This window comes from Phragmites australis, chromosome 10 (genome assembly GCF_958298935.1).
Source record: "Phragmites australis chromosome 10, lpPhrAust1.1, whole genome shotgun sequence".
NCBI lineage: Eukaryota > Viridiplantae > Streptophyta > Magnoliopsida > Poales > Poaceae > Phragmites > Phragmites australis.
The window spans coordinates 6,903,138-6,927,710 of NC_084930.1; the positions used below are offsets into that span (position 1 = coordinate 6,903,138).

Sequence of the window (24,573 nt, forward strand, 5' to 3'; positions counted from 1 at the left end):
ACTCGACACCTAGTGAATTTATCCCGAACCCTAACCCTCTCTTCCTCAAATCTCGTCGCTGTCTATTTTTCTTATCCTATGCATGTTCACACTGTCGACCGAACAGGTATGAAATTTTAATCATATGAGGAATAGGAGAGCATGACCAAAATGGATCTTCTCTTTTACAAATGTAAGTTGTGCAACTGGAATCTTAGCAGGATTAGCAAGGATTTACTAGGGTCGCTACACCAGTTCCACATCTAGCACCAGATAAATTGGTTCTGAAGGCCTGTAAATACTACAGCTGTTCTTTTCTTTGACACGATATTACAGCTGTTACTACTTTATCAGTATGAATGTGTGGAAATATAGGAATTTTTTTAACGGTTTCAAAAACCAGAAATGCTCGTGCAGATGAGACATCTGTTTCCTAGATATAGTGACCTACTCCTTGGAGTTGTCAAACTCAGTTAGGAATGTGCTAACCTCTTTAGCTTTGGCTTAAGAAGCAAGAAGGATATCAGATCAGCTCCTGAAACTGCTTTAGTAGAGTACTACTCCAGGATGCTAAAGCCACTGCCTCCTGGCTGCCACATCTGAAAAATTAAGTCGCCCTAAAGCATATCATTAATGAAGTGAGCCCACTTTAAGATTCTGATGGTGCATCCCCTGTGGACCCAGTTATATTTTTAATGAGGAGGTGCCACCTAAGGTCAAGGCTCTTCAGTTTGGCTGTTGCGTGGCTCAGTGGCTGCAAGGTGAGATCTGTCCTTTTTAGCTACTTATTTTAAATATTGTTATACACTGGCAAGTTTTCATATAGAACTGAGACACCTAAGTTTTCAATATGCTCGTGATATAGAATCGCTATAAAGGAAGTCGAGGGAAATCCATGTATTGAAAACGCTGTGATGAAAATTCCTTCTTTTTTTTTCACATGGATGCAGTTGTAAACCTATTCCAATTCCAATTGCATTAAATTTCGATAAATTGTCGACACAGATGTCACACGTAAGCATAAGTTCTCGACAAAAATGTTCCTCTCTTGATTTCTTGACTAAAGTCAGGTAAAATCCAAATCTCAAGACAGACAGGAAAGGTGAAACCAATAAAAAAAGCGGGAGCAAGTCCTCGTCAAGTTCTTGACACTTGAAGAAATATCGGCGTTTGGTGTGCGTTGGATTTGCATCAAATGGCTAATGTGCTTTCTTCCCAGCGCCAGCGCGGAACGGCCCTCTCTTTCCTTCTCTGGCCACATCACCTTGGGCACCACGCGTCGCGCTCTGCTGTCTCCTGCACCTCGTGTCATCAAATTCACCGGCGCTTCCTAATGGTACCATTTTGTCGTACCCATCCACCACCCTGCGGCTCACGATCGAAATGACTCCCTCTACCCAGTCCTCCTCCTTAAAAGTATCTTAAATTGATTAGCTAAATTCCAATCTTAATATCTTTATTTGACTATTTATTTTAAAAAATTCTCTTTATATTTCTACATATTCTAATAGACTAGTAAAATTACACTCTATATATCCTATTTACCTATATTTTATTTTAACGGCTAGTTTCTCTATGTAACTTAGGGTTTTCAATAATTTTAGAAATTAGTATATTAGTTTAGATGAATATTCATGATTTTCTTTTCTAAATTTTGGGAATTAAATTTATACCTAAAAAAATCAAGTGAAGTAAAAAATAATCAAATTTGGAGAATTTTCATTTAAAATTTGTAAAAGATTTTTAGTTGAAACCAGTTAAAATAGATTCTCTCTGCAAGCACAAAAGTCAATGTGATTTTAGAAGCTTCAAAAGTTCACCTTTTGAATTTATAAAAGCGAGGAGAAGAGTGAATTTTTAAACATTTTGGTCAACTTGCTGACTTCTCTCCTCCCATCGATGTACATAGGAGAAACAATAGCGATGAAGAGCAGGGAGGGGGCGCTATTTTTACCGAGCGAGCGAGGCGAGATGACCGGTATACAAGGATGACGAGCTGCATGCTTAGCTACTAGAGGCCCATTTTCTCGGTCGATGATGAAATTTGACGATAGCAGACTGCATGGTGTAGCTGCTTTAAGCCGGCTACCCGATGAAACCCCACCCTAACCAAAGCCCTACTCATTGGAGAGGAAGAGAACGCTATTGGTTGGACACTAAAAGCATCAAATGAAGCTTTTGAAATTTTCAGTCAGCTGAGAGCATCAAATAGAACCATATTTGGCGTCATGGAAAACGATAAGCGACAATAGTTATTTAGCAATAGCCATATTAGCGTCATAATATACATATGCACACTTGAATTTCAGCACATACGAAAATATACTTTCGTCAGTTGGATAACGATTTACGACCTAGGTACATGCACGTTATCCGTTATCAAGATCGACTTGTTGTATAGAACTTATCGTCGTTACGTGCATGAATCGTCTGTGCGGCTCCATAGATCCATTTCCAAATTCGCAACCTAGATTCAACGTATTACTAAAGTAATCCTTAAAAGGAAAGAAAATATCAACTCCAACAAAAACACATGTATCATATGAAGATATTTTGCGTATCCTATCTCTACACACAATAACTTTTCAACCAACCTCTGTAAACCAAAGCCAAAGCTTAAAAAAAACAAAACCAAACAGAAAAAAGAGAAACAGAAACAAAAACAAAAAAGCCAAAACAAGTTCACACCTAATAGAAAACTCCAAGAACCTAGCATAAGGAAAACCGCCACCGAAACGGCAAAAAAAACCAAAAAAGAAAAGAAAAGGAAAGGAAAACCAGCAACCGAAGCGAGCCAACAGCCGAAGGGGTTTTGAGTAATCCACGCACGCACTCAAAAAGAAACTCTACTCCTCCCCCTCTCCCTCCCTCCTCCCTCCCGTTCCCCGCAAACCCACACACAAACCACGCGGCCCACGCCATTGAGCGAGTAACCGCTCGAGTCCTCGGCCTCGCCTACTGCTCGCGTCTCGCGGCCGTGCGGCGGTTAGGGTTCGGATTTGTGGGTGGAGACCGAGGCTAGATCCAGCCGGGGGAGGAGGGGAGGGGAGGCGTGGATGGCCGCCACCGCCGGGGTTGCCGAGGACGGCGGCGGCGGCGGCGGCGGCGGGGGTGGGGAGCGGATGAAGCTGCTGTGCAGTCTGGGCGGGCGCATCCTCCCGCGGCCCGGGGACGGGACTCTGCGGTACGCCGGCGGGGACACCCGGATCGTGTCCGTGCCGCGCGGGGTGGCGCTGCCGGACCTCCTCGCGCGACTCGCCGAGGCGTACGGCGGAGCCACGGGCCCGCACTTCGCGGTGAAGTACCAGCTCCCCGACGAGGGGCTCGACGCGCTCATCTCGGTGTCCTCGCCGGAGGATCTCGACAACATGGTCGAGGAGTACGACAAGCTGAGCGGCGCCAGCCCGAAGCTGAGAGTGTTTATCTTCCCCATCCTGGATGGGGCGGGTGGCTGCGGCACCGGCGGGGAGGAGGTGGAGGCCGGGAGCTTTGACGCGGGGCTTCGGTATCTGGAGGCCGTGAACGGTATTGTGCGGAAGGATAGCATCGCGAGCCTATCGTCCACGCAGTACTCCGACGGGGGACTGCCCCCTCCGGCGGCGTCGGGGGCCGGCGGCCCTGGCTCTCCGGCTGGGCTCTCCCCCACTTCCACTTGCTCCAATGATGCTGCGAGATCGGCCTTCAGTGGGGCGGCACCCCCACCACTTGTTGATGTGTTCAGCAATGCCGCTCCAGCTCCTGTACCTGTGAAGCCGCAGGAGAGTGCCGCTGACGGGAGGGCTCCTCAGGCGAACCCACATCCGGAGGCGGCTAGGTATAGGCAGCCACTGTCACAGCTGCCACCACTGCCTCCTGTGTTCATGAACGATCATAGAGATGCCATGCAGGGTCTGAATCAGCCGCCACCAGGAAACGGTGTAAGATTGGAGGACTGCAGCATGTGCTTGAGGGCATTGCCTCACGCCCACTCTGATCCAGTGGTGAATGAGTATGGCAATGAGGTGCACGGAGGGGCTGTGCCTGAGCCGGTGCCTATGTTCATGAGCCTGCGGCCTGAAGATGTGGCAAGGATTATGATGCCAGAGCGGGCAGTGCCAGCCCCAATGGGGGCTTATGGATACACTCATATGCATCCGGTGCCACAGGAGAGGGTGTATGTGCCAAAGGTGGAAGGGGTTACAAACTCAGCGCTCATTGATCCAACTGGCTTGCATCAACATGTATATGTGCAGCAGCAGCAGCAACTGCCATCAACCTATGGATTTAGCCAAATCCCTGTGATTCCTAACGAGAAGGACAGAGTAGTTTCTCCAAGTTCCACCCATACCGATGTTTCGAGCTCTCATCAACAGTTTAGGCAGCAGCCACAGCAACAAGTGCCTTCAGGCCATGGAATGGCTCAGTATCCAGTGAAGCAAGTTAGTCCCAGTAATCAGTTTGCCGGTGAAGGTAGTTTTAGTGGTAATTCAAGGCATCATGAGGATGGGCAGGTGTATCGTGATAATGTGCCTCCAGTGGCACCTGTGTCTGTTCCGACTTATATGGCAAATGTGGACAGGATGATGGATTCGCTTCGGGTGAGCCCCAGTGAGGCTTCTGCCTCTACAGAACAAAGGAAGCACGCCATGTCTCCTGATAACGCTTTACCCCAGAATGCAATAGCAGAACACTCTCAGGGGCACCCAGAAAATAGTATCAATGCCAGACCAGATACCCGAGCAAAAGAGAATCATCTGAGCAACACCAACACTTTTTTTGATGTCAATGAACCAAAGGTACTGCTTCAAACTGAATCAATGCCACCGCCTTCTGTGGCCAACTCTTATTTGCACAATGTCCAGCATGTTAATGCCAGCCATATGCCACATATGATGAGCATTGGGGGACCCTATTCCAGTTATGTTGTCGCTACAGTCAGGCCTTGCGGAGTGCCACCATCAACTTATGGTATTGATATGGTATATGCAAATGCCACTGCTAATACAATGAGTGAGCATAAGGATGTTCTGCCTGAAGTTTATCACAATGAAGCTCCACATGAAGTCATTACTCCAAACGCAGCTCAGGTAGCAACAACAGCATTGGCAAATCATGCCCCAAATGTTGATCAACACCAAGAGTCTGGTTTACCAGGCCAACAATTCAGCAATGAGGACCCTTGGAAAGTAGCTACAAATGCACATGCACTGCCACCAAGACCTAAGAAGGTAGCAAGCAGAGAGAACATCAGCCCAAAGGATCCCCGGCCAGATTTGAATATTCCAGCTGAGGATGTTGCTCTCCAGCAACAATCTGACCACAAAGACGTGCATGCAGAACATGCTCAGTTCATCAAAGGTTCCATATCATACTTTCCATTATAACCTTGCCAATATGTGTACTTGTACGTTGTGAATTCTTATTTCTGTCTATCATCAATGCAGGTGATGACATCACTAATCCAAACTTACTGGGTATGGATGATGGGTTAGCTACATCTAAAACTCAGTCATCTGAGCATCAGCCTCCCTTACTGAATGAAGGAGTTGGGGCTGTTACTAATAAATTAGGTGGTGAAGTTCACAGCAAAGAGGTTTGGAAGTGATTCTTTAGATGCACCAAAATGTCATGATTTATGTTATCCTTAACACTAACTAGAGAAGCATGCAGGCTGTCAAGAGCAGACCGGCAGATTGGATTTCAGGATTTCCTATTACAGATGGACGTCTGCAGGTTACAATCATGAGATATGTCTTTTTGATTGTTTATATCTTTGATTGCATTGTGGTTATAATTTCTTGTATCGTCGTGCGTTCCAGATTATAAAGAACAATGACCTAGAAGAGCTCCAAGAACTTGGTTCTGGAACCTTTGGAACTGTATATCATGGCAAATGGAGAGGAACTGATGTTGCGATAAAAAGAATCAATGACAGGTGTTTTGCTGGGAAGCCATCTGAGCAAGAGAAGATGGTTTGATCTCATACTTCAGATCTTTGTTTCTGGCCATGCTTGTCTGTATACTGATAGATCCTTAAAATTTTCAGCGGTCGGACTTCTGGAATGAAGCATCTAATCTTGCTGATCTGCACCACCCAAATGTTGTTGCTTTTTATGGCGTTGTTCTAGATGGACCTGGGGGATCCATTGCCACAGTTACAGAATACATGGTCAATGGCTCACTTAGGACCGCTTTGCTGAAGAATGCTAGGTACGTCCCTTATTATCTGTGGCATATGCTTCAGAAGTCTTCTGTATTGATCTGCTGCATCTTCAAAAAGAGAAATTGATGATCTTACATGGAGTTGATTGTTTCCCCTGTGCAGGACCCTTGATCGACGTAAGAGATTAATTATTGCCATGGATACTGCTTTTGGAATGGAGTACTTGCATAACAAAAACATCGTGCACTTTGACCTTAAAAGTGATAATTTGCTTGTTAATTTAAGGGACCCTCAGCGTCCAATATGCAAGGTAAGAAGCATACTCAATCTATTTTATCATATTCTTACACTTTGTTGCTAGATTATTATTTCTTCCCTTGTCTGTTGTATTCATGGTGCTAGATGTCTTGGAGTCCGTCCTAGTTTTTTCTTCCAATTTTGGCACTGTGCTAAATTTTAGCACTGCATCCCCAAATGCTTTGCAATTTCTTTCCTTGTAGTAATGAAAGCACATTGTTTGTTACTATTATTTGATGGTCATTTAGTTTGGTTGCTCAAGAGTTGCTGATAGGATTGGACTCTCATATACACCAGATAATACTAGTACCGAGGTAAAATTATGATGTGCATCTCGGATTATACACCTTAGCTGGCGATCATTGTGGGCTTGTGGCTAAACTCAGGCATATATTATTGCCACTTGAAGGAATATGGAATATGTATGATCGGATGATGGAATAGTTTCTATCATGGCATTGTGAATAGAGGTATAAAACTCAAATGGGCTGCATGGATATACAATCTACTAAGACAGAAATATCTAAATGCTAACGGCATGCAATTGTTTTATAGGTTTATTTTAGGTATATATAGTGAAGATTCTGATATAGTCTTCAGGAATCAGGATTGCATGTTTGCCATCTGAATATTGTACTCTCTTAGTTATCAACTAGCCATTTGTTTCAGATTGCCTATATGATATGTAGGACATCATGCTTTAACATCTTACACATGTCAAGGAATTTCATTTACTGTTGCCAACAAATAGGGTTATTACTTGTTGTAGTATGGGTGAGCAGTGACATTTTCCGCTGTATTTGTAGGTTGGCGATCTTGGGCTTTCAAAAGTGAAATGTCAGACCCTCATCTCCGGTGGTGTCAGGGGAACACTTCCATGGATGGCCCCAGAACTTCTGAATGGAAGTAGCAGCTTGGTCTCTGAAAAGGTGTGCTAATTCATTTCTATTCTACAGAATATGTATTATTTGGACTATTCTTTCAGTTCCGCTGACTCTTTCAAGTTCACATAGAACTCGTGCATAAATGTTTTCATGCTGCCCTCAGGTTGATGTGTTCTCTTTTGGGATTGTTCTCTGGGAACTCCTCACAGGAGAAGAACCATATGGAGATTTACATTATGGTGTTATTATAGGTGGGTACAAATCTGCTATGGCAGATATGTAAGGCTCGACTGTTACCCTATGTGCAGTATATGTGGTCAATAATTCTTATTATTTAGAGCATGACTTAAACTGCTCTTTTGTATGCAGGTGGCATTGTGAGTAACACTCTACGGCCACCAGTGCCCGACTCATGTGACCCGGAGTGGAGAGCACTGATGGAGCAATGCTGGTCAACAGAACCATCTGAACGGCCAGCCTTTACAGAGATAGCGAACAGATTGCGCTCCATGGCTGTTTCCCAGAAGGTGCAGCACTAAGGTCACCAGCATGCAGATGTGGCGGCACTCTTCAAACTTCCAGGGTATCTGTGGGTCAGTTCGCTACCCACCAGATTGCGTATTTAGGAATCCAGAACTGATATATATGCCTTCATTGTGTCCCTAGGATGTGTCCATACCCCTTCATTGTTTCATATCTTGTAATCAAAAGTTACCAGCGTGTGTCTACAAGTGTCGCAATGGACGTCGCATATGCCGATTCATTCATTTATACCTTTTGCTTAGAGATGCCGTCAATAAGTTACTAGTCTAGCGTCAGTTATAGGGGAGTCTGATATGCTTATTTTTTCCTTTTCTTTTTCACCCTTTTCCGGGTAATAATTGAGTTACTTAGAAGTCGTCGGTCGGTCGGTCGGCCGGTCTAAATGTGAACTGGTTGTTGCTGGGTAAGTATGGTTTGTTTGTATATTACAAGTTTGGGAACAGAGAGTGAGGTCCATGCTTGTAAGTTGTAACAATACCTGCTTGGTTTTGTGGTTGAGTTATTGTGTTATACTGAAATTGCCCTGTGCCATTGTGAAAGCTGAGCTATTTGTGCGTGACGCGTGCCCTGAGCTTTCTTGCTGCTGCTCCTTACTTAGAAATCTCACCTCTACTGGACTAGGCAAGCCTGGTTCCTCACGATGCATTGTACCCTTCCTTCCCATGACCTTGTTGCCGTGCTGTGAACACGCCGAGGCAGGTGCATCAGCACGCGTCGGTTGGATTCGGAGGCACCAAACCGGCGTTGCGACTTCGAGCTATGGGTTGTGAATATATATAGCAATTCGGAGGTGCAATGGGAGCATCTGTTTGGTTCGCGTCTAAACGTTAAAATTTTTAGATAACTATTTAGTTGTTTGTTATAATTATAACAAACTATATTTTGTTAGTTTTTTACACATATGTTATACATTTAGTTTTTTACACTTTGCTATACTTGTGCTAAGAAATATATATTTGGTTCGCGTCTAAGCTTGTCACGTTTAAGGTTAGTCAAATGTGATTTGGCTATAAAAAGCGCGGTTAATAAATTCGTAGCTACAAGTGTAGTAAATTTAGTAAAAAAGAAACCTACGTGTATAATATGAAAGTTAGGAAATAGAAAATATATATAACTTACTATAGTTATGATAGTTAATCAAATAGTTGTCTAAAAATTTATGACGTGACTAATCTTAGACGTGACAAACTTAAACAGGAATCAACCATGTTCTTTATTAATCACACTTTTTATACACTTAGCTAACCTTAACCATGAAAAATTTAAACACTAATCAAACATGGCTTTAGTCCATAACCATGTTGTGGCGATGGTGATGCATCGCCGGTTCGGTGGTATGGCGCGTCCATCACGGCCCGCGTTCCGCTCGATGCCTCGACCTGCTGCCGATTCGGTGTGTTACGTATGGGGGTGCATGCCCTGCGTGTGTGCTCGCGCGCATACAGGCAGTCCAGCTCCAATCCCAGCGTCGAGTGGGTTGTTTCCGTGACCGTGCGTCTATACCGTCGCCAACTTGTGTATCTGCCTTCACTCTTCACAACGCCGTGGCCCGTGGGGGAACCCAGATCCAGTCTCGCGGGTGATTAATTTTTTCTGTCTCTCCACGATAGAAATTCTGTAGCCCTGACTGCATGACAACATGAGTAGAACGAGTGGGGCCTTCTGTCCTATCATGATCTCGTAAAATCGGGGTAAAAGGGACCGGGATCTTATCGAGTTCAACACTTCAACGGCTCCAAAGGCCAAGGGTTTAACGGCTGCAAAGATCAAGTAGCGCAGCCTCTCCCAATCCCGTTCATTCGTGCACCCCTAGCTCGTTGAAATCTAGGCCGAGAGTGAGAGGCCGCTTGATCATTTCACCGAGTGCTCTTGGATCTGAAATAAAATAACGGAAAGATATCTGCTCTTTTTTTTGGAGGACTATATGATCTCTGCTACTTTATTTAAGATGGTCCTGGACTGGTGAACCTGAAGGAGCGAGTGGTCTGCTTTCGAGGGTGTCGAGCACGGGCAGCGTTTATGACAGAACCCCCGAATTCCCAACCAACAGCGAGCAATGAGTTGTGTATGTATACTATGTAACCATGCGATCCGTGCATGTGCTGTGTACAGGCCATACAGGTCCTGCCCTACAACTACAAGCTCTTCGTTACTCACGACGACCGTGGAGGAGGAGGAGGAGGACGAGACGAGCTGGCGCGGAACAGATGCAGCAGTAGCAGGCCGGCCAGCGAGGACGAGAGATAGTTCTCGGAGGAAACGCGGCCAGCCAGAAAGCTAGTTTGGGACGGGCCGAGGCAGATCCGTGCGGAACCAGCACCGCCACGCGGGGGCCGGGCCGTGGACGGGAGAGCGAAGGCCCACGCAGACGCGGAAGTGGGTCGGAGTGGAAGGCAGCCGCCCAGCCGGTGACGCGTGGTGGTGCTCGTTGTTGACGCCGGACGGCCGCCGTCGACGTGAGCTTCTCCCGGTCTGCGGTGCCGCACTTCCCATCAGGAAGGCCTTCGGCACTCCAGCTCCCCCTCCGTGATTCACTGGCTAAGTATTCGTGTATTATAATAAAAATATACATATTAAATATGATAACATCGAGCCTAACTTTAAAGGATAGAGATATGAATACGCTATGTGAATGTTGCTGAATGAATATATCGAAAGCGATACTTTAGTTTGATCGTAGATAGAATCTAAAAAAGAAAAAGATATTACCTATTAATTTCACTTCCAATTTTTTTTATTTTTATAGTAAAAATATCTCATATCTGTAGTCGGTAACGAGATAGATATTAAAGGAGAAAGATAGATAATAAAAATAAATAAATTATTTAAATTTTAAGAATTTATATTAGATAAGAGAATAGTAAGAAAAGAACTGATTCAAAAACCAACTCATATTTTATAATGTAAAGATTCATGAAACTCCCACTAGCTTCTGCATCGACCAAAAGAAAACCCCGTTCTTGGCTATCAGCGCGTATGGATATTGACTAGTACCAATAACCAAGAGAACGGAATATACTGCTTTATCTGTACGCAATGCCATACTAGTACTACTTCAACAATAACGACAATATAATACCGGTTATGCTCCTGTACACTCTAGAAATATGCCTTAAATAATCCCAGCTAAAAAACCACCTGTGACGCCGTCTAAAACGTCAGAAATATTGGCAGTACAGAGGAACAATGCTTCACAAATTACAATATCGCATACTCCACAAATTACAATATCGCATGGTAGTCAAACATATTTGAATCACGCACGCATCGTTATAAAGTGACAGCCGGGCCCAACAATTACATATGCACACTAGACAATACCCAACGTGAATGCTAGTTTCTATTATGTTACTATACAAGCTTCTTTTGTTTACACGACTAATTACAACATTATTACATTGTGTCATGTCTTGCTATAAATATTGGGCTCCGGAATGGCCTGTCGAAGGGTTGTCCCCGGAGCAACAAATACATTGGCATTCTTCACAATAGAAGAGTTATTCACATATATTTTCTTCTCCAGCCGCGATCTACCAAGATTGCTCTGCGTTGCCATCACCTGCAGTGCTTCTTTATTCCAAGCATAAACATACAGGAAATGGAAACCAGAAAGGTGTCAAACTTGAAAAAGAAAAGTTTAGTATAATTTCTCATTACAATACCTTTTTCTCTTGCTTTTGTCGGACGAGGATGACGCGTGGTTGTTGTGCCAGTTCCGCTTACGTTGGTTGATGAACCAATTATTGATCTGCTTTAGCTGTAGTCCTGTTTCCTGCACCAGGCGAGCCTTGTCTTCCTCCTAAACCAGTGGTATGGAATATGCTCATGAGTAACTGGGAAATAATGCTGGCAGTGATAAGATCTGTGTGTTGTCACATACAGTTGGGTATGGCCATTTAGAATGAGCTTGCCACCAAGCTTTCAAAGTAGAAGCTGTGTCTCCAGGGAGTTTCCCAGCTCTCCGCTTCCGCATTATCTCTTCCCTAATATCCACAAGTTTCTCTCTGTACCCCTGAAAGTTGAGAATTTTATTTAGAGAACAATATACTTACGACTGAAAACTTACTAGGCTGTAAGGTTACCTGCTTAAGCTCATGCTTCAGCTCTTGCCGTACACGCTCAACCAAGGATCTCTCACCCTCAGTCAGCATTAAGGGGCCAAAGCCCATACCATCTGACGCGTCATTTCCATCGAACATGTTGTTCTCACTGTCTACCTGATTGTCTTCATCATCAGACATAGTTGCCCCAGTGCCTTCACCAGGAGATGCGCCTACAGGAAGAATACATATTAGCACAACTCAGAATAGGTCAATCAGCATCACGTGCCAGACAGAAGAACTAGAATTTGTATTTCCTTTGCCCGGATATATGTAAAATTAACCTGGATACTGCTTTACCATTGTGATTTCTCCAGGACACAACAATGCTCACTATTTTCTGCAGGTAAGTTTCACATGTTGAGCATCCATAAGTCTCAAGGAAGTATGTGACAGTAGACTGATGCAAGCCAGTTGAAGCTAACACATTTAACCGCATTTTTTTAGTTGTAACGTCCAGTAAACTTTGAAAAAAGAAATCAGTGTTTGGAAGGGCATTGGCATACTTCAGTGTGAAGGGCCATTGGCATAGTATTTCTGAGATGTGTGGCAAGTGGTGTCAGTGTGTCTACAGGCACTATTGTTAACGACTTGGTGTACCTAGGAAACTTTGTAGGTTCCAGAAACATATCTGGAAGTATTCCTTCACACTAAAAGTTGGTTCTTGGGCCTGTATGGAATCATGGCTTAGTTACTGCCATTTGAAATTCCTGTAAAGTAAAATCAGTATTGCAGCTCTTTCTAGCTATGATGGCTGTTGCTTTTTTCCAAAAGTAGCACGAATCGGTCCGAAACTCTGAATTGTGCACATATTATCATGGTATATTGCTTGGCGCAATATGAGGTTCACGGATGATCAACACACAGAAGACACTACTGTAAAGCTGATCTTTTTTCCAAAAAATACTAAAAAGCTGAGGTCAATGACTTGAAAATCTGCACCGACTCGTTGCCAATGGAACATAAGAGGAAAAACTTCAATATGATAATGCCATAAATCTACTGGGACATACAAGGGCGTAATCTTTCAGCTCGATTTTCTAACAGAGGAGGCAGCAGTAGTGGAAAGGGTCTAGTCGACATTTGTTTTGGTAGAAAACTTCAATACGATAGCTCACGTCACTGCTAGCAAATAAGCCTGTTCTGATCAGTGATATGAATAAAACAGTACAATATAGCAAACATCTGCGGTGCATATTGCATACTCCTCTTTCAAGAACGGGGAAGCTCCTATTTTCCAATAGGACATTACTAACTAGAAAGTTTTGAGCTACCTGTAAGACTTTGTAAAGTTTGTTCAAGCTCCCAGCAAGCCATCACTGCTTCCATTGCATGAACACGCACATGCTGCTGGAGTTGTTCCTTGAATGAACAGAGGAGTAATACGTAATGTGTCTGCAAAATGAAAAAAGATACACATTAGAAATTTTAAGAGGGTAAAGGGCAAGGATAACAACATGGACCTCCGGAAGATTATCATCTCGAATCAAATATGAGCTGCTTCACATAAATAAAACATGCTTCTAATTCAAAAAACAAGTTCAGTTTTCACATCCTTCTAATTCAAAAAGCAGAGACTCGATGCAATCAGGATGGAGAATCAAGTAACGAGATAGCATCCTCAGTTCATGGGGCAATTTTACTTCATAATTCTCAGCTCCGTTGTTACTCCAACATAATTAGTCCGGTCCTTTCGAAAATCCAATAACAATGAAACTGCCCAATTTCATCCCCAAATTTTCACACCACATATCCAGAATACTTAGCATGCCAGTCAAAACATCCAACCGTACAAGCCACTCAAATTCGACCACAAAACCTACACAGCGAACCACCAAGCAACCATATATCTCCAACATAGTAATCCCGTGAGAGGAACTCGGGTCTTACCATGAACAGATCGAGCTCCTCGTCTCCCGAGTTCGCTCCGCCTGCCGCCGTCGCGGCCATGTGCGGGGGCCTCGCGGCGATCTGCGCGTCGATGCGCGGGAGCTGGTCGACGGGTGTGGCGACGCGGAGGCAGGCGACGTGCGCCTCCAGCAGGCGCTCGTACAGCGGGTGCGCCGCGATGGCCGCCTTCTCCCTCTCCCACCCGGCCCCTCCCACACCTCCTACGCCCCCAACACCGGAGGCGAAGCTAAGGTTCGCCGCCGCAGCGTCCATCGCCAGCGCGTGGTCCGGGTAGTGGAACGCCATCCCGCCGGTCGGCGACCCGCTAGAGAGCGAGCGACCGAGCGGCGACTGGGGGACGGCGCGCAGCGGAGGCTCGGGTAGGCAAGCGCCGGGCGAGAGGAGGGGAGACGAAGAAGAGGGGAGGGAGTCAAGCGGTGACGGCGAGAGGTGTAAGTGGTAGGGGACCTCCTCGATACCTCTTTGGGGTTGGGAGGTAGGGGAGGGATAGCGCCAGCTGTTTATTGCGCGTGCACTTGCCTCCATTCGTTTAATTAAGGGCACGCAACCTCCGAATCATAATGATCGTCGTCGACCGTCTTAGGACTCATGATTGCCGACCAATTAAGAGCTGCAAATTCGGTTAATTTACTCCCCTACATTACAAATAAATGGATACGTCTAATTAACTGTTGACAGATTTTTCTATGAAATGTTGATCTGTTAGATCAATATTTAATGGAATTTATCAGCTTGCACAATATACAATACTAACTCTAAATCTCAACGTCTGCTCCCGACCCTGATGCCACCCGTCGCATGCGTCTCTGTCCTCCGCCTTGCCATCATCGTCTCCGACACTGGCGCGCCCTGTCCCTCCCCCACCGCCCCTCTTCCTCCTCCGCTGATCTCTCTTCCCAGCGCCCCTCCTCGTTGTGCTCTCTCACCATCGTCGCCCCCCTACTTGGCTCCGGTAGCACCCCCACCGTCAAAATCGCCGCTAACCACTACATCTCCGACATCCCTACCATCATCATTGACTCACCTCTAGTCCTCCACCACCCGTGACGGGTGACGTTGCATGCAGCTATTGCTGGGTCGGCCTTCTTCGAAGCTCTTTCTATAGCCAGAGACCCTAAATCCCTAACTCTAATCTAAAACCCTAACTTTTGTCGAAGTTAATGTAACTCGCCGGAGCTCATTGGAGGTGGAAGAGGAGGCATCCGGTAAAAATCTCTTTGCCAATCAGAAGGTTAGAAATTCTTCAGATTCTCCTCTAAAATCTATCAATAGATAAATAGCATTATTCTATAAATATATGGCGTTATAAAAAAAGTTCAGTCAAACTTTTAAAACTTTAACTAATAATAATTTTTAAAACATTTACTCCTAATTTGGAAAAAATTAAAATCATACTCATTATGTGCAAATTTGTTTTGAAAAAAATCTTCCATAATACCATAAATTTAATAGGTTTTATAAATATATTCGAATAAAAAATAGTTATCAAAACTATATTTTAAAGACTATATTTATTTAAAAGAATATATATTTATGATTATACGGTGTACTAACCGATTATTGCCGGCACTAGGACATGTCTCGGAGGCCCGTAGGAGGTAGAGATGTGCACAACTGTTCACTTGCTTGTTTGTAGCCTCAGGATATTTCCTGACCGGTACGTGCAAGCGTTGTTTCGCCAATCTGGCTACCCGAATTTAATAGATTTTATAAATATAGTTGAGTAAAAAATAGTTATGAAAACTATGTTTTAAAGACTATATTTTATTTATAATAATATGTATTTATGATTAAATGGAGTACTAACCGATTATTGCCGGGCACTAGGACACGTCTCGGAGCCCCGTTGGAGGTAGAGATGTGCACAACTGTTCACTTGCTTGTTTGTAGCCTCAGGATTTTTCTTTGACCGGTACGTGCAAGTGTTGTTTCGCCTATCTGGCTACCCGAATTTGATACGGTAATACTCTGCTCCAAACGTCCGAAGAATAAACAATCGAACTTCGGATGTTGAATGTCGAATTTGATACGGTAATGCTCTGCTCCAAACTTCTAAAGAATAAACTAAAAATGGAATCTCTGATGTTGAATGTAACATAAAAAATAATTATGGTAATAAATTTTTATAATATCTAAAACATTACATTTGAATATATGAAATATTGAAGATACGAAAATATAAAAATTAACTTAAATAGATAATTTTTTTAGTTCAAATATGTGTGCTATTTTGATGTAAGAATTGAGTGCAACAAACGAAAATAACTTCTGCAATAAATTTCTATTACGTTTGAAACATTAAATTTGAACATCTGAAATATTGGAGATACGAAATATAAGAATTAACTCAATTGAATAATTTTTCGGATCCAAATCTGTGTGCTATTTTCGTACATTCCAATATCGCCAGACCTTGACTTTACTTGTCATTTTTAATGGTTGGTTGCAAACCCTATTTTTTATATTACAAATATTAATTTTAGATGTTACAAACATCATTTTTTATGTTTCAACGAACAATTAAAACGTCTAATCTATCAAACGTTCCTACGCTAGAATCTCCCAATTTGATAATACTTTAAAAGAAATACTCCAAAAGATTTGTCCATGCGGACGCGTCCTTTTTTTGTTTCTTTGACGAGGCACGCCGGATCTCTGTCCGCTATCTACTCCAAGGGGCAAAAGCACCGCGCACGGCCGGCAGGCTCCATCGCTCCAGCTGTGATATTTTTTTGCCGTGGTCCAGGAGAGCAAGAAAGCAGGACGGCGACCAGGAACGAGAATTGGGCCACGCGCGCGGGGCCCGCAGGATTTGACGAGGAGCGGCCCCGGGTCCAGCCGGGGGCTGACGCGTCGGCGTCGGCATCGGTTTTCTCGTGGAGGAAAAAGGCGATGGCAGGCAGCTGCTCTGCTCCACTTGTCATTTGTCCTCGTAATGATGCTTAATCACGAGCCTTTTTTTCCCTCATGGATTAATGGTATGTAAGGCGACTTCTTCTATGCCAACATGAGGTCGAGGATATACATTTATTTTTATAAATGTGAGTTCGTGCTGAGTTTGAAACTGGAACCGGATGGGCAGGTTCTATTACAAGGGCCCTAATCAATATGTAAGACAATTTTAATGTCTAGAAATAATTATTACTGATTATAAAAAACACATTTACTAAATTTTAGGTCAGGCATATGTGGTCACGCAACTGTTTGGTAATGACGGTATCCTGACAAGGGTAGATTTGGCAACAGCTTTTCGGCTTTCGAGTTTAAAAAAGCTCCTACGAAGGGAGGCCGACCTGACGAAGGAGGTGGGTGGGTATAGAGCGGTGAGGCGACGTGGACACTGTCGATTGTGGGCGGTGTAGGACAGCCGCTGGACAGTGATAGGGTGGCGGCGAGCAGAGACGGCTACCGCGGATCCAGAGGTGGAAACGCTACCGAGGACAAGTGGAGGTGGGCGGGAGAGAAAGCTGGCGTCGAGGGAGCGAACGGGAGGTTGAAGATTGCCTTTGCACTGTTCAATCACGGTTGGACGTTTCAGATTAATCGCCTGACCAAAAAATAGCATCACCATTATAAAGAAATTGACTTTTTTCTTAAGGAAGAAGAATGTTAGTAACCTTTGTAGCTGCGACCTCCTTTTTTATTGTGTTGGAAAACGGTGCAACGTCCAAGGTTTGCAGGGTGGCCATTCTTGAGCCTTTGACGTGTGTGTGGCCCAACTAATTGGGTGAGGCTGAATTCAGACCATGGACGCCCGTGTCGGGAAGTGGCCTGCTCATATCTGCATTCTCGGCTCAATTTCGTTCGCGAGTCACAGCTGCCACGTGAAGAGTCTTGTTATTAGGCAATGGCTCCGTATCTCTGTTTCCGTATGAATGGAAAATTCTCTGTCTCCATCCTTACTTTTGCTCCTGAGGATTATTTTCTCCTCGTCTCTATTCTCGCGCGGGGAATAGAGACTCGTCGGGGAACCTGTCCCTGCTCACCTGGGTCGAGGCCACCCACTAGGTCAACCCGCACCATACCACGGCGCCAAACCGTACCTGGATGGGCTGTGCACTAGTGTCCGTCTGGGCCGCGCATCTAGCTCCCACCTAGGCCGGTCGCACACGCCTGAGCCACCACCGCTGAGCCGAAACAGGTCCCCGCAGGGAAACGGGGACGAAAAATACTTCTCCATACCCGTTCCCGCTAGACCCGACAAGGATATGATTTGTACTATTTATATCCGTGAGTGACGAAATCTCCTCATCTCCATTCCCTAACAGGAGAATTCCCCACGGGAAATCGGGTCCCATTAACATTCCTAGTGCTGACCTGTATGCTGTATCCACACAAAGTTTGATATTGCAACCAACACTAACGAATATAACTCGGCTGTAATCCTTCGAGTATAAAAAAATCCAGCGAATAAACAGATCATCACAAGAATCGCCATATCAACAATAATAATATGAAGAACATCAACAATTTAGCTATGTTTAGATGAAATAAACTAAACCGTGGGTTCATTTTGAAGCATCAACTACATGAAGTTATCCCTCAGCACATCCATACAGTCGTAAGAAACGCGGGGTACGAACTAAAGAACCTTATGAGGAAATTACGTAAACCAATCCTCCGTTCTGAATCTGCAATAACATGATTCAGACCGGTGGATTACAGTGGCTCTAAGCTCTAAATTTCAACTACTTACCAAACAAACAGGGACGCCGTAATGCTTCTTTAACTTCCTCGTGCGTGATGAAAGCCCAGTAATAGCCAGCTTCGTGTATATACAGTTGATTATAAGGTTAGCACCCTAATCTGAAGTTTATAGCCACCAACGGATTCATCCATCAGCTATCTGCTGGAAGATTGAGATCAGGGAGCACAAAGCCGTTTTGAGCATCGGGCTGAGCTGCGCGCTGATCAGGCTGTGGCTTTCCGTCGTTCTCCTCGGAGATCATCCCGTTTCGTTTACTCGAGTGATCTAGCTTTGTCTGCACAAATTGAACAAAAGAAAATGTCAGATATCGCAATTATTTAGCGTAAATTGGAGAAGGCATCAGGCGTCATCCACTATACATGAATGACTATGCACAGCATTTTAAACCAGCTAAGTAGCCAGCAGACAGGAACACACTCTACTTGGAAGAACTGTAATGATATGCAGTACGTAGTCCCTATTTGAAACAGTGTCATCGCTGGTGCAAGTTAAACCCAGGGCTACGGCGAAAAGGTTCATTGAGCTGCCACCATGATAAATGCATTAGAGGGTAAAAACAGTATGAAACAGGGCTTAACAGATCCAGGATGTCTGCCATTACAATGCTGTGTGCATTGCACACTCCCCTGCCAGAGAAGAAGAGAGAGCAAACAGGGACCATTCAGTTGGATTGGCCCAGTTGGCTGGCCTAAATAGCCACCACAATTCGGTGTGTACTGGGTAACCCAGCCATTCTTCTTGTCCTGGCTTGAGGACCTGAGGCACAGCAATAGTACGAAATATAGCACGCAAGGACACGCAGGAGAGCGCATTAAAGAAGGCCACGAGATTATCGTTCCCGGGATTCGGGTTTGGTGCGCATACAAGTCAGGCAGACAGGTGTGTTTGCCTGCTAGGGTGGGTGGGATTGGCAACTTGGTGTTCTTTATTGGCAAAGATTTTAGACAGTGTACGGCCAGCATAACCGAAGCGTGCATGAACAGTTGAAAAACACCTCGCTGCGTCGGTTCCAGCCACAGGTAGTGCACCGATAATCGAATTGCATCTGTTACAACCCACATGGCCCTCTCAAAAAAAAAAAAAAAAAACCTACATGGCCGGAGTTTTTGGGAAAGCAAGCACTTAGCCTCTGCCTCGATGTGCAGGCAGTTTGGTCAGAGAACTAGTTTATGGTTGAGCTTACTAAGAGGGAGTAACAGCATGAGAAATTATGCTTGCTAGCATTCAGCCGTGAGTCTCATAATAAACGGCCATACTAAGTCTGAAGTATGAACACATGAACTTCAGACTTAGTGCGGAAAGCAAAAAATTGCCACATGCAGGCTAGCTCCATCCGGCCTAACTTTTGTGGAAGATCTTCCTATAAAAACTAGAGAAACTTCAACTTGCCTAAAACCAACGCCCGGACGTTGTCCGGACGATTTATGGTCGTAATCCAGAAAGGAATCCGGCCATCAGCATCTGTGAGCCACGAGCTCGGGTATTCGGCTAGTGCGTCACACATCAAGCCCTTTGACAACACGACACGCATCCCCTAACCCTTTGCCGGCAGTTATCATGGGGGTGAAGTAACATGAACGGAAGTGGCATCTCAAAAACCAGACCAGCTCATGGCTTCAAAGGCAAAAAAAAAAAAAAAAACCTGACCAGCTCCAAATGAGACACTGCAAGTGGGACCGGCACTCCACCTGGCCCCACGTGCAGAGACAGAAGACGGTGCACCGTGTGCTCAGGGCGGCAAAAAGGCCAATCTGGGAATCTGAAGTCAAAAGGCACGGAGGTTGACATCTAAACCTGCCAAAAGCTTATCAGCATCGCTATCCGTTTTACCAAGGACAACGGTTGTTGAGAGGGATGCGAAATGGAGCTCCCCCACACCAAACCAAACACCGTAGCACTTCTTCTAGCCTTCTAGGAACACCAAAGGAATCAAGGCACGTAAAGGGAAACAAATATCAAAGGGCATAATACTGGGGACCACTGCTTCGTGCAGAGGCCCAGAACCTCTGATTTTGGTAGTAGCAGCTTAGAAAGTTTATCACTTATGCTTTAAGCTACGCCAACTGCAGAACCGTTTTTCTTCTTGTTTATAAGTTCACTCGAGCCCCAACGTAGAAGCATATGCATGGTGTCCTGCATGCCACATGAGCATGAAAGGGAAGGGGTTTGGGATTGTTGGTGTGTCACTAACCTCTAGTTTGCCGTTTTCCTTGGATAGGACCGTGCAAGCTCGCTGCAACGCCTTCATCTCCTGCTCAGAAATAAACGTTTGAGAAAGTTACAGGAAAGACCTGGAGAAAATTAACCTCGAAAATCTGCTTCAGAAGTACATGCTTATTCAAGGACCAAATATGTTATCGAAAAAAAGTTTAAGGATCAAACATTGACCTCGCGAAGGGCATCGTTCTCCACCGACAGCGAACGCACCATTTGCTGGATCTCCGGTAGCCTCTGCAAAATATACAGCAAGTGTTAAGCCAAAAGAAGAGCCGAGAAACAGATGCAAACCCAGCTTTTGTTTAAACGTGAAACTAGATCTTTTGGGTCACAGGACAGCAGGTGCCAGGTGATGATGATTGATGAGGTGTGTGGTCTTTTTGGGCAGGAGGCCTTTGACACTTTTGTCCATTGGATGCTACACCACTGTTGCCCCCCTCTGCACTCTCTTTCCTTCCAATGGCAGGGCTGTGCCAGCGCCGCTTTATTCCAGCCTAAGCTACGTACCACTAGCATTTGAACAGCCTTTCCCTTACGACTGGGTGACAGGGTGAGCGAGTGAAGACTCCGTGGCCAGTGGCCACTGACTAGGCCAAAGGCGACCTTTTGCCTGGCCTGTGCAAACGCGTAGGAGATGCGGTAGGCAGTGAGTTGGTAAAATGCATTCAAAGTTCAGAACCAAAGCTATTATAGTGGTCTACTGCTACCATCTGCAGTGGCCATGCTTTTGTACTGCAGTCTGCACCACGGCGAAACCAGTAGGCCACCCGCTCAGCTTACTCGTGACCACACTTGCTCTCTTGTAATTGTGACTACTACGGCTAACGTGCTTCGCTGTTTGGGGAGAATCAGGGAGTGAGGAGCTCACCATCTTCTTCCGTGGCCGCTGTCCGGCGGGCCGAGGCGGCGGCACCGGCAGGATCGTCCGCCGTCCGGCGAGGCCCACCTGCAGTAGAACAAAAGAAAGCAAGCATGAGATCAGTTCAGTAAACCAGTGGATGCCGAACGAAACAGTAGTGGCAATGCTACGAGATGCTGGTAGAGTGGCAGCAACAACCAACTCGGGCCACTAGAGTAGACTAGAGCCAACCCGGGAAAGACCAACGAACAACAGGTGTAGAAAGCAACACGGGATGCATGTTCTTTAATTTTTTTCTTCCCACATCGGAATGAGCATGGTTAGCGTCCATTGGAGGGAGAAATTGCTCTAACCAACTCCTACCAAGAATGCAATTGCAGCTGCAACTGCATCTCGAATAGCCAATCACGTGAAGCACGCAACGATAGGAAGAGAGACATGATCACATGAACGTCAATTCAAAGCACGGACAAGGGACTTGTTTCATCCGTCACCTTATCTGCAATCCTAATACTAGTAGCAACTTGCCGTGTCACTCATATTCTAAATATCTCAAAAGTGTTACGCTGGCAAGTGGGCCCCAGAGTGCCACGCCAAGCCGCGCGAACACGTGGCAGTAGCCGAGTGGCCTAGGTGCGCTGCGTTCACCGCCATCGCCTGCCGTGTCTGGCCACGGCGGCGCCTACGCCACCCGGCAGGCGCCAGCCAATAGACATCGCCCGCGCGGCAATCCACTTCCCCGACGCCTACGTACCATGACCAATCGCTTTGGCTCCTTCGGAGTACGGCACGCTGGTCCGGTTTGACTAGGCCCCGCACACCCCCACCACAGCAGTGAACGCGCCGAGGGATAAGAAATGTCCAAAATGTCCATCCAGGTCAGCAGCGGACCAGGCGAGGGTAGTTTGGGGAAGACGCGGAAACAAGGAAGCCGCGAGGCCCGCAACCGCTGCTCGTGGCTGGAGTCGGAGCAGAACCCCACCAACCCATGTGAATTGCTGCCGCTGCCCCTCCGCCGTCGGAGTCAACCACGGCAAACAAACACCAAACGCGCACGCGTACGATACGGCACGAATAAAATTGTAAGGAATTCACCCACTGCCACTCGCCCACTCGAGAGCGGCCGCAAGAGGAACCCAAGAAATTGTTCAGAAACGAAGGCGAGAGATCCGTGAAGTATCCACGGCATTTTTTTTTTACCAGAATCACCTTGGGGAGAAAAAGGCAATCAGAGAACAAGAGATGGCGAGATTAGAAAAGGTCGCGGGAACAAAAAGCGAGGTGAGGTGAGGTGAGGCAGAGGAGATGGAAAAGCGATGTCTCGTCGAGAAGTCATCCTCGTGCTGCTGACACGGAGGGCAGTTTCGTCCAACCAGCCAGGCACGAACGCGAAGCGGAAAGCAACCAACCGCCCACAACAGCAGGCGACCAACAGCAGGAGATGGGGATGGGGATGAAGCTAGGCGCGTGCGTACCTTGCTGGGCGCGGCGGTGGCGGGCGCCGCGTGCCGGTAGATGGTGGCCGGCGCCGTCGAGCAGAAGGCGCCGTCCTCGCCGCCGCTCGTTGACGAGCCGAAGCCGCCGCCGTAGTCAAGAGGGGACGCCGGGCTACCCCGGGCGCCGCACCTCCCCTTGGCCGCTGCCGAGGCCGAGCCCGACGGAGACCCGCGGCGCGACCGCTTCCCCCGCGCCACCGCCGGCCAGGCCAGCTCCCGCGCGTCGGCGTCTGCGTCGGCGTCGGCGTCGGCGTCGGCGTCGGCGTCTGCGTCGGCGTCGGCGTCGCAGGCGGGAGGAGGAGGCGGCGCCGGATGCTTGCGCCACGGCGGCGTCCAGCCGGCGAGGTCGGCACCGCGGAGCGAGCAGATGATGTCGGCCGCAGTCGCGACAACCGCGCAGGCCTCCGCATCGGCGGCGGTCATGGCTGGCACCCAGGCGAGCTGGAACCGAACCCAAAGCACGCCCACGCGGAGCGGAGGCGCGCAGAGAGAGAGAGAGAAAGAGACGGAGAGAGAGAAAGGAGGCGAGGGGGGTGTGGGTGGGAGCGGTGAGAATGAGGGGGGCGTGGAGGCGTGCCGATGCCACGGCGTGGCGTCCCGGCCCTTTTAAACGGCGGGAATAAAACCACGTAAAATAATCCGGGCCCACCACCACCTCCCTACTCGCCACCACCTGCAGCTCCGCACCGCCCCGCGCCAGGTCCTCCCACGGATGTCCCATCTGCCGTGACTTACACGTGGGCCCGGGAATTCCGGCCCCCCATGTCAGTTCCTGGGTGCGAGCCAAGCGGTGGTGACTCGCGCAGACGAGGCCATCAGGCGAGGAGGTGGGGCCAGACAGGGCCTTTCCGCGCCTTCGCGTACCGGAGGTGCGGAATGACGTGGCTACCCAGGGCGGTCGTAGTGTCAGTGGGGGAAGGCACGAAGGGTGGTTTGGTAAAAGTGAGGCGTAGGACGCAGGGTAACAAGGCGCTCGGGTGCCTGGAATGAACTGGAGAGGTCTGGGTTTCCGTGTGTCGATTACTGTGCGCTCGCTCGCTCGCTATAAAAGCGCCTGCCGGTGGTGGTGGGAAACTCCTTCTTTGAGAAAAAATATTGCCGATTTTTCTGCTCCGTGCATATGAGACTATGAGGTGAGACTATGAGGTCTGGCATACCCGGTGGTTGTGGACTTTGGAGCTCTTGCAGTTTTGTGGTATCGACCTCCGTTTTGCGACAAAAATTTAAAATGAGATAATATATGGATGTATTTATTAAAATAAATCATATTTATTAATTTAGTATTCGTATTATCAAAAATGTTTTTTTCACACGATGTACCTAAAATATTATCATATTTATTAATTTAGTATCCATATTCTACATATCGTGTGTCGAAAATACCTTTTTCGGTACATGGTGTACCGAAAATCTATTTTTGATACACCGTGTACCGAA

The 24,573-nt window shown here is 46.5% G+C and overlaps 3 protein-coding genes across 6 annotated transcripts; 1 reads left to right on the forward strand and 2 right to left on the reverse strand.

The window, feature by feature from the left end:
* The first annotated feature begins 2,806 nt into the window (after window positions 1–2,806).
* LOC133883369 (uncharacterized) lies at window positions 2,807–8,384 on the forward strand. Of its 2 annotated transcripts, XM_062322682.1 has the most exons (9): window positions 2,810–5,316; window positions 5,403–5,551; window positions 5,629–5,691; window positions 5,778–5,930; window positions 6,005–6,168; window positions 6,284–6,431; window positions 7,225–7,347; window positions 7,466–7,553; window positions 7,672–8,384. In XM_062322682.1, the coding sequence occupies exons 1-9, from the start codon at window positions 3,036–3,038 to the stop codon at window positions 7,839–7,841; spliced, it is 3,339 nt and encodes a 1,112-aa protein (XP_062178666.1). In that variant the 5' UTR covers window positions 2,810–3,035; the 3' UTR covers window positions 7,842–8,384. The 2 variants fall into 2 exon arrangements, 1 of the variants encoding a protein (XP_062178666.1); XR_009902857.1 differs by lacking the exons at window positions 7,225–7,347; window positions 7,466–7,553; window positions 7,672–8,384 and having other exon boundaries at window positions 2,807–5,316; window positions 5,778–5,893; window positions 6,284–6,422.
* A 2,651-nt stretch (window positions 8,385–11,035) lies between these two features.
* On the reverse strand, window positions 11,036–14,396 carry LOC133883370 (homeobox protein knotted-1-like 11). 3 transcript variants are annotated; one of them, XM_062322685.1, is made up of 6 exons: window positions 13,836–14,396; window positions 13,220–13,340; window positions 11,928–12,118; window positions 11,726–11,857; window positions 11,508–11,644; window positions 11,036–11,404 (listed from the first exon to the last, which is right to left on the reverse strand). In XM_062322685.1, exons 1-6 carry the CDS (start codon window positions 14,379–14,381, stop codon window positions 11,401–11,403), a joined length of 1,131 nt encoding a protein of 376 aa, XP_062178669.1. In that variant the 5' UTR covers window positions 14,382–14,396; the 3' UTR covers window positions 11,036–11,400. The 3 variants fall into 3 exon arrangements, with proteins under 3 accessions (XP_062178669.1, XP_062178668.1, XP_062178667.1); XM_062322684.1 differs by having other exon boundaries at window positions 11,036–11,412; XM_062322683.1 differs by having other exon boundaries at window positions 11,036–11,415.
* Window positions 14,397–18,293: 3,897 nt separating this feature from the next.
* LOC133883371 (uncharacterized) lies at window positions 18,294–23,722 on the reverse strand. The gene is made up of 5 exons (XM_062322686.1): window positions 23,116–23,722; window positions 21,650–21,727; window positions 20,953–21,015; window positions 20,756–20,815; window positions 18,294–18,838 (listed from the first exon to the last, which is right to left on the reverse strand). Exons 1-5 carry the CDS (start codon window positions 23,557–23,559, stop codon window positions 18,695–18,697), a joined length of 789 nt encoding a protein of 262 aa, XP_062178670.1. The 5' UTR covers window positions 23,560–23,722; the 3' UTR covers window positions 18,294–18,694.
* Window positions 23,723–24,573: the final 851 nt, after the last annotated feature.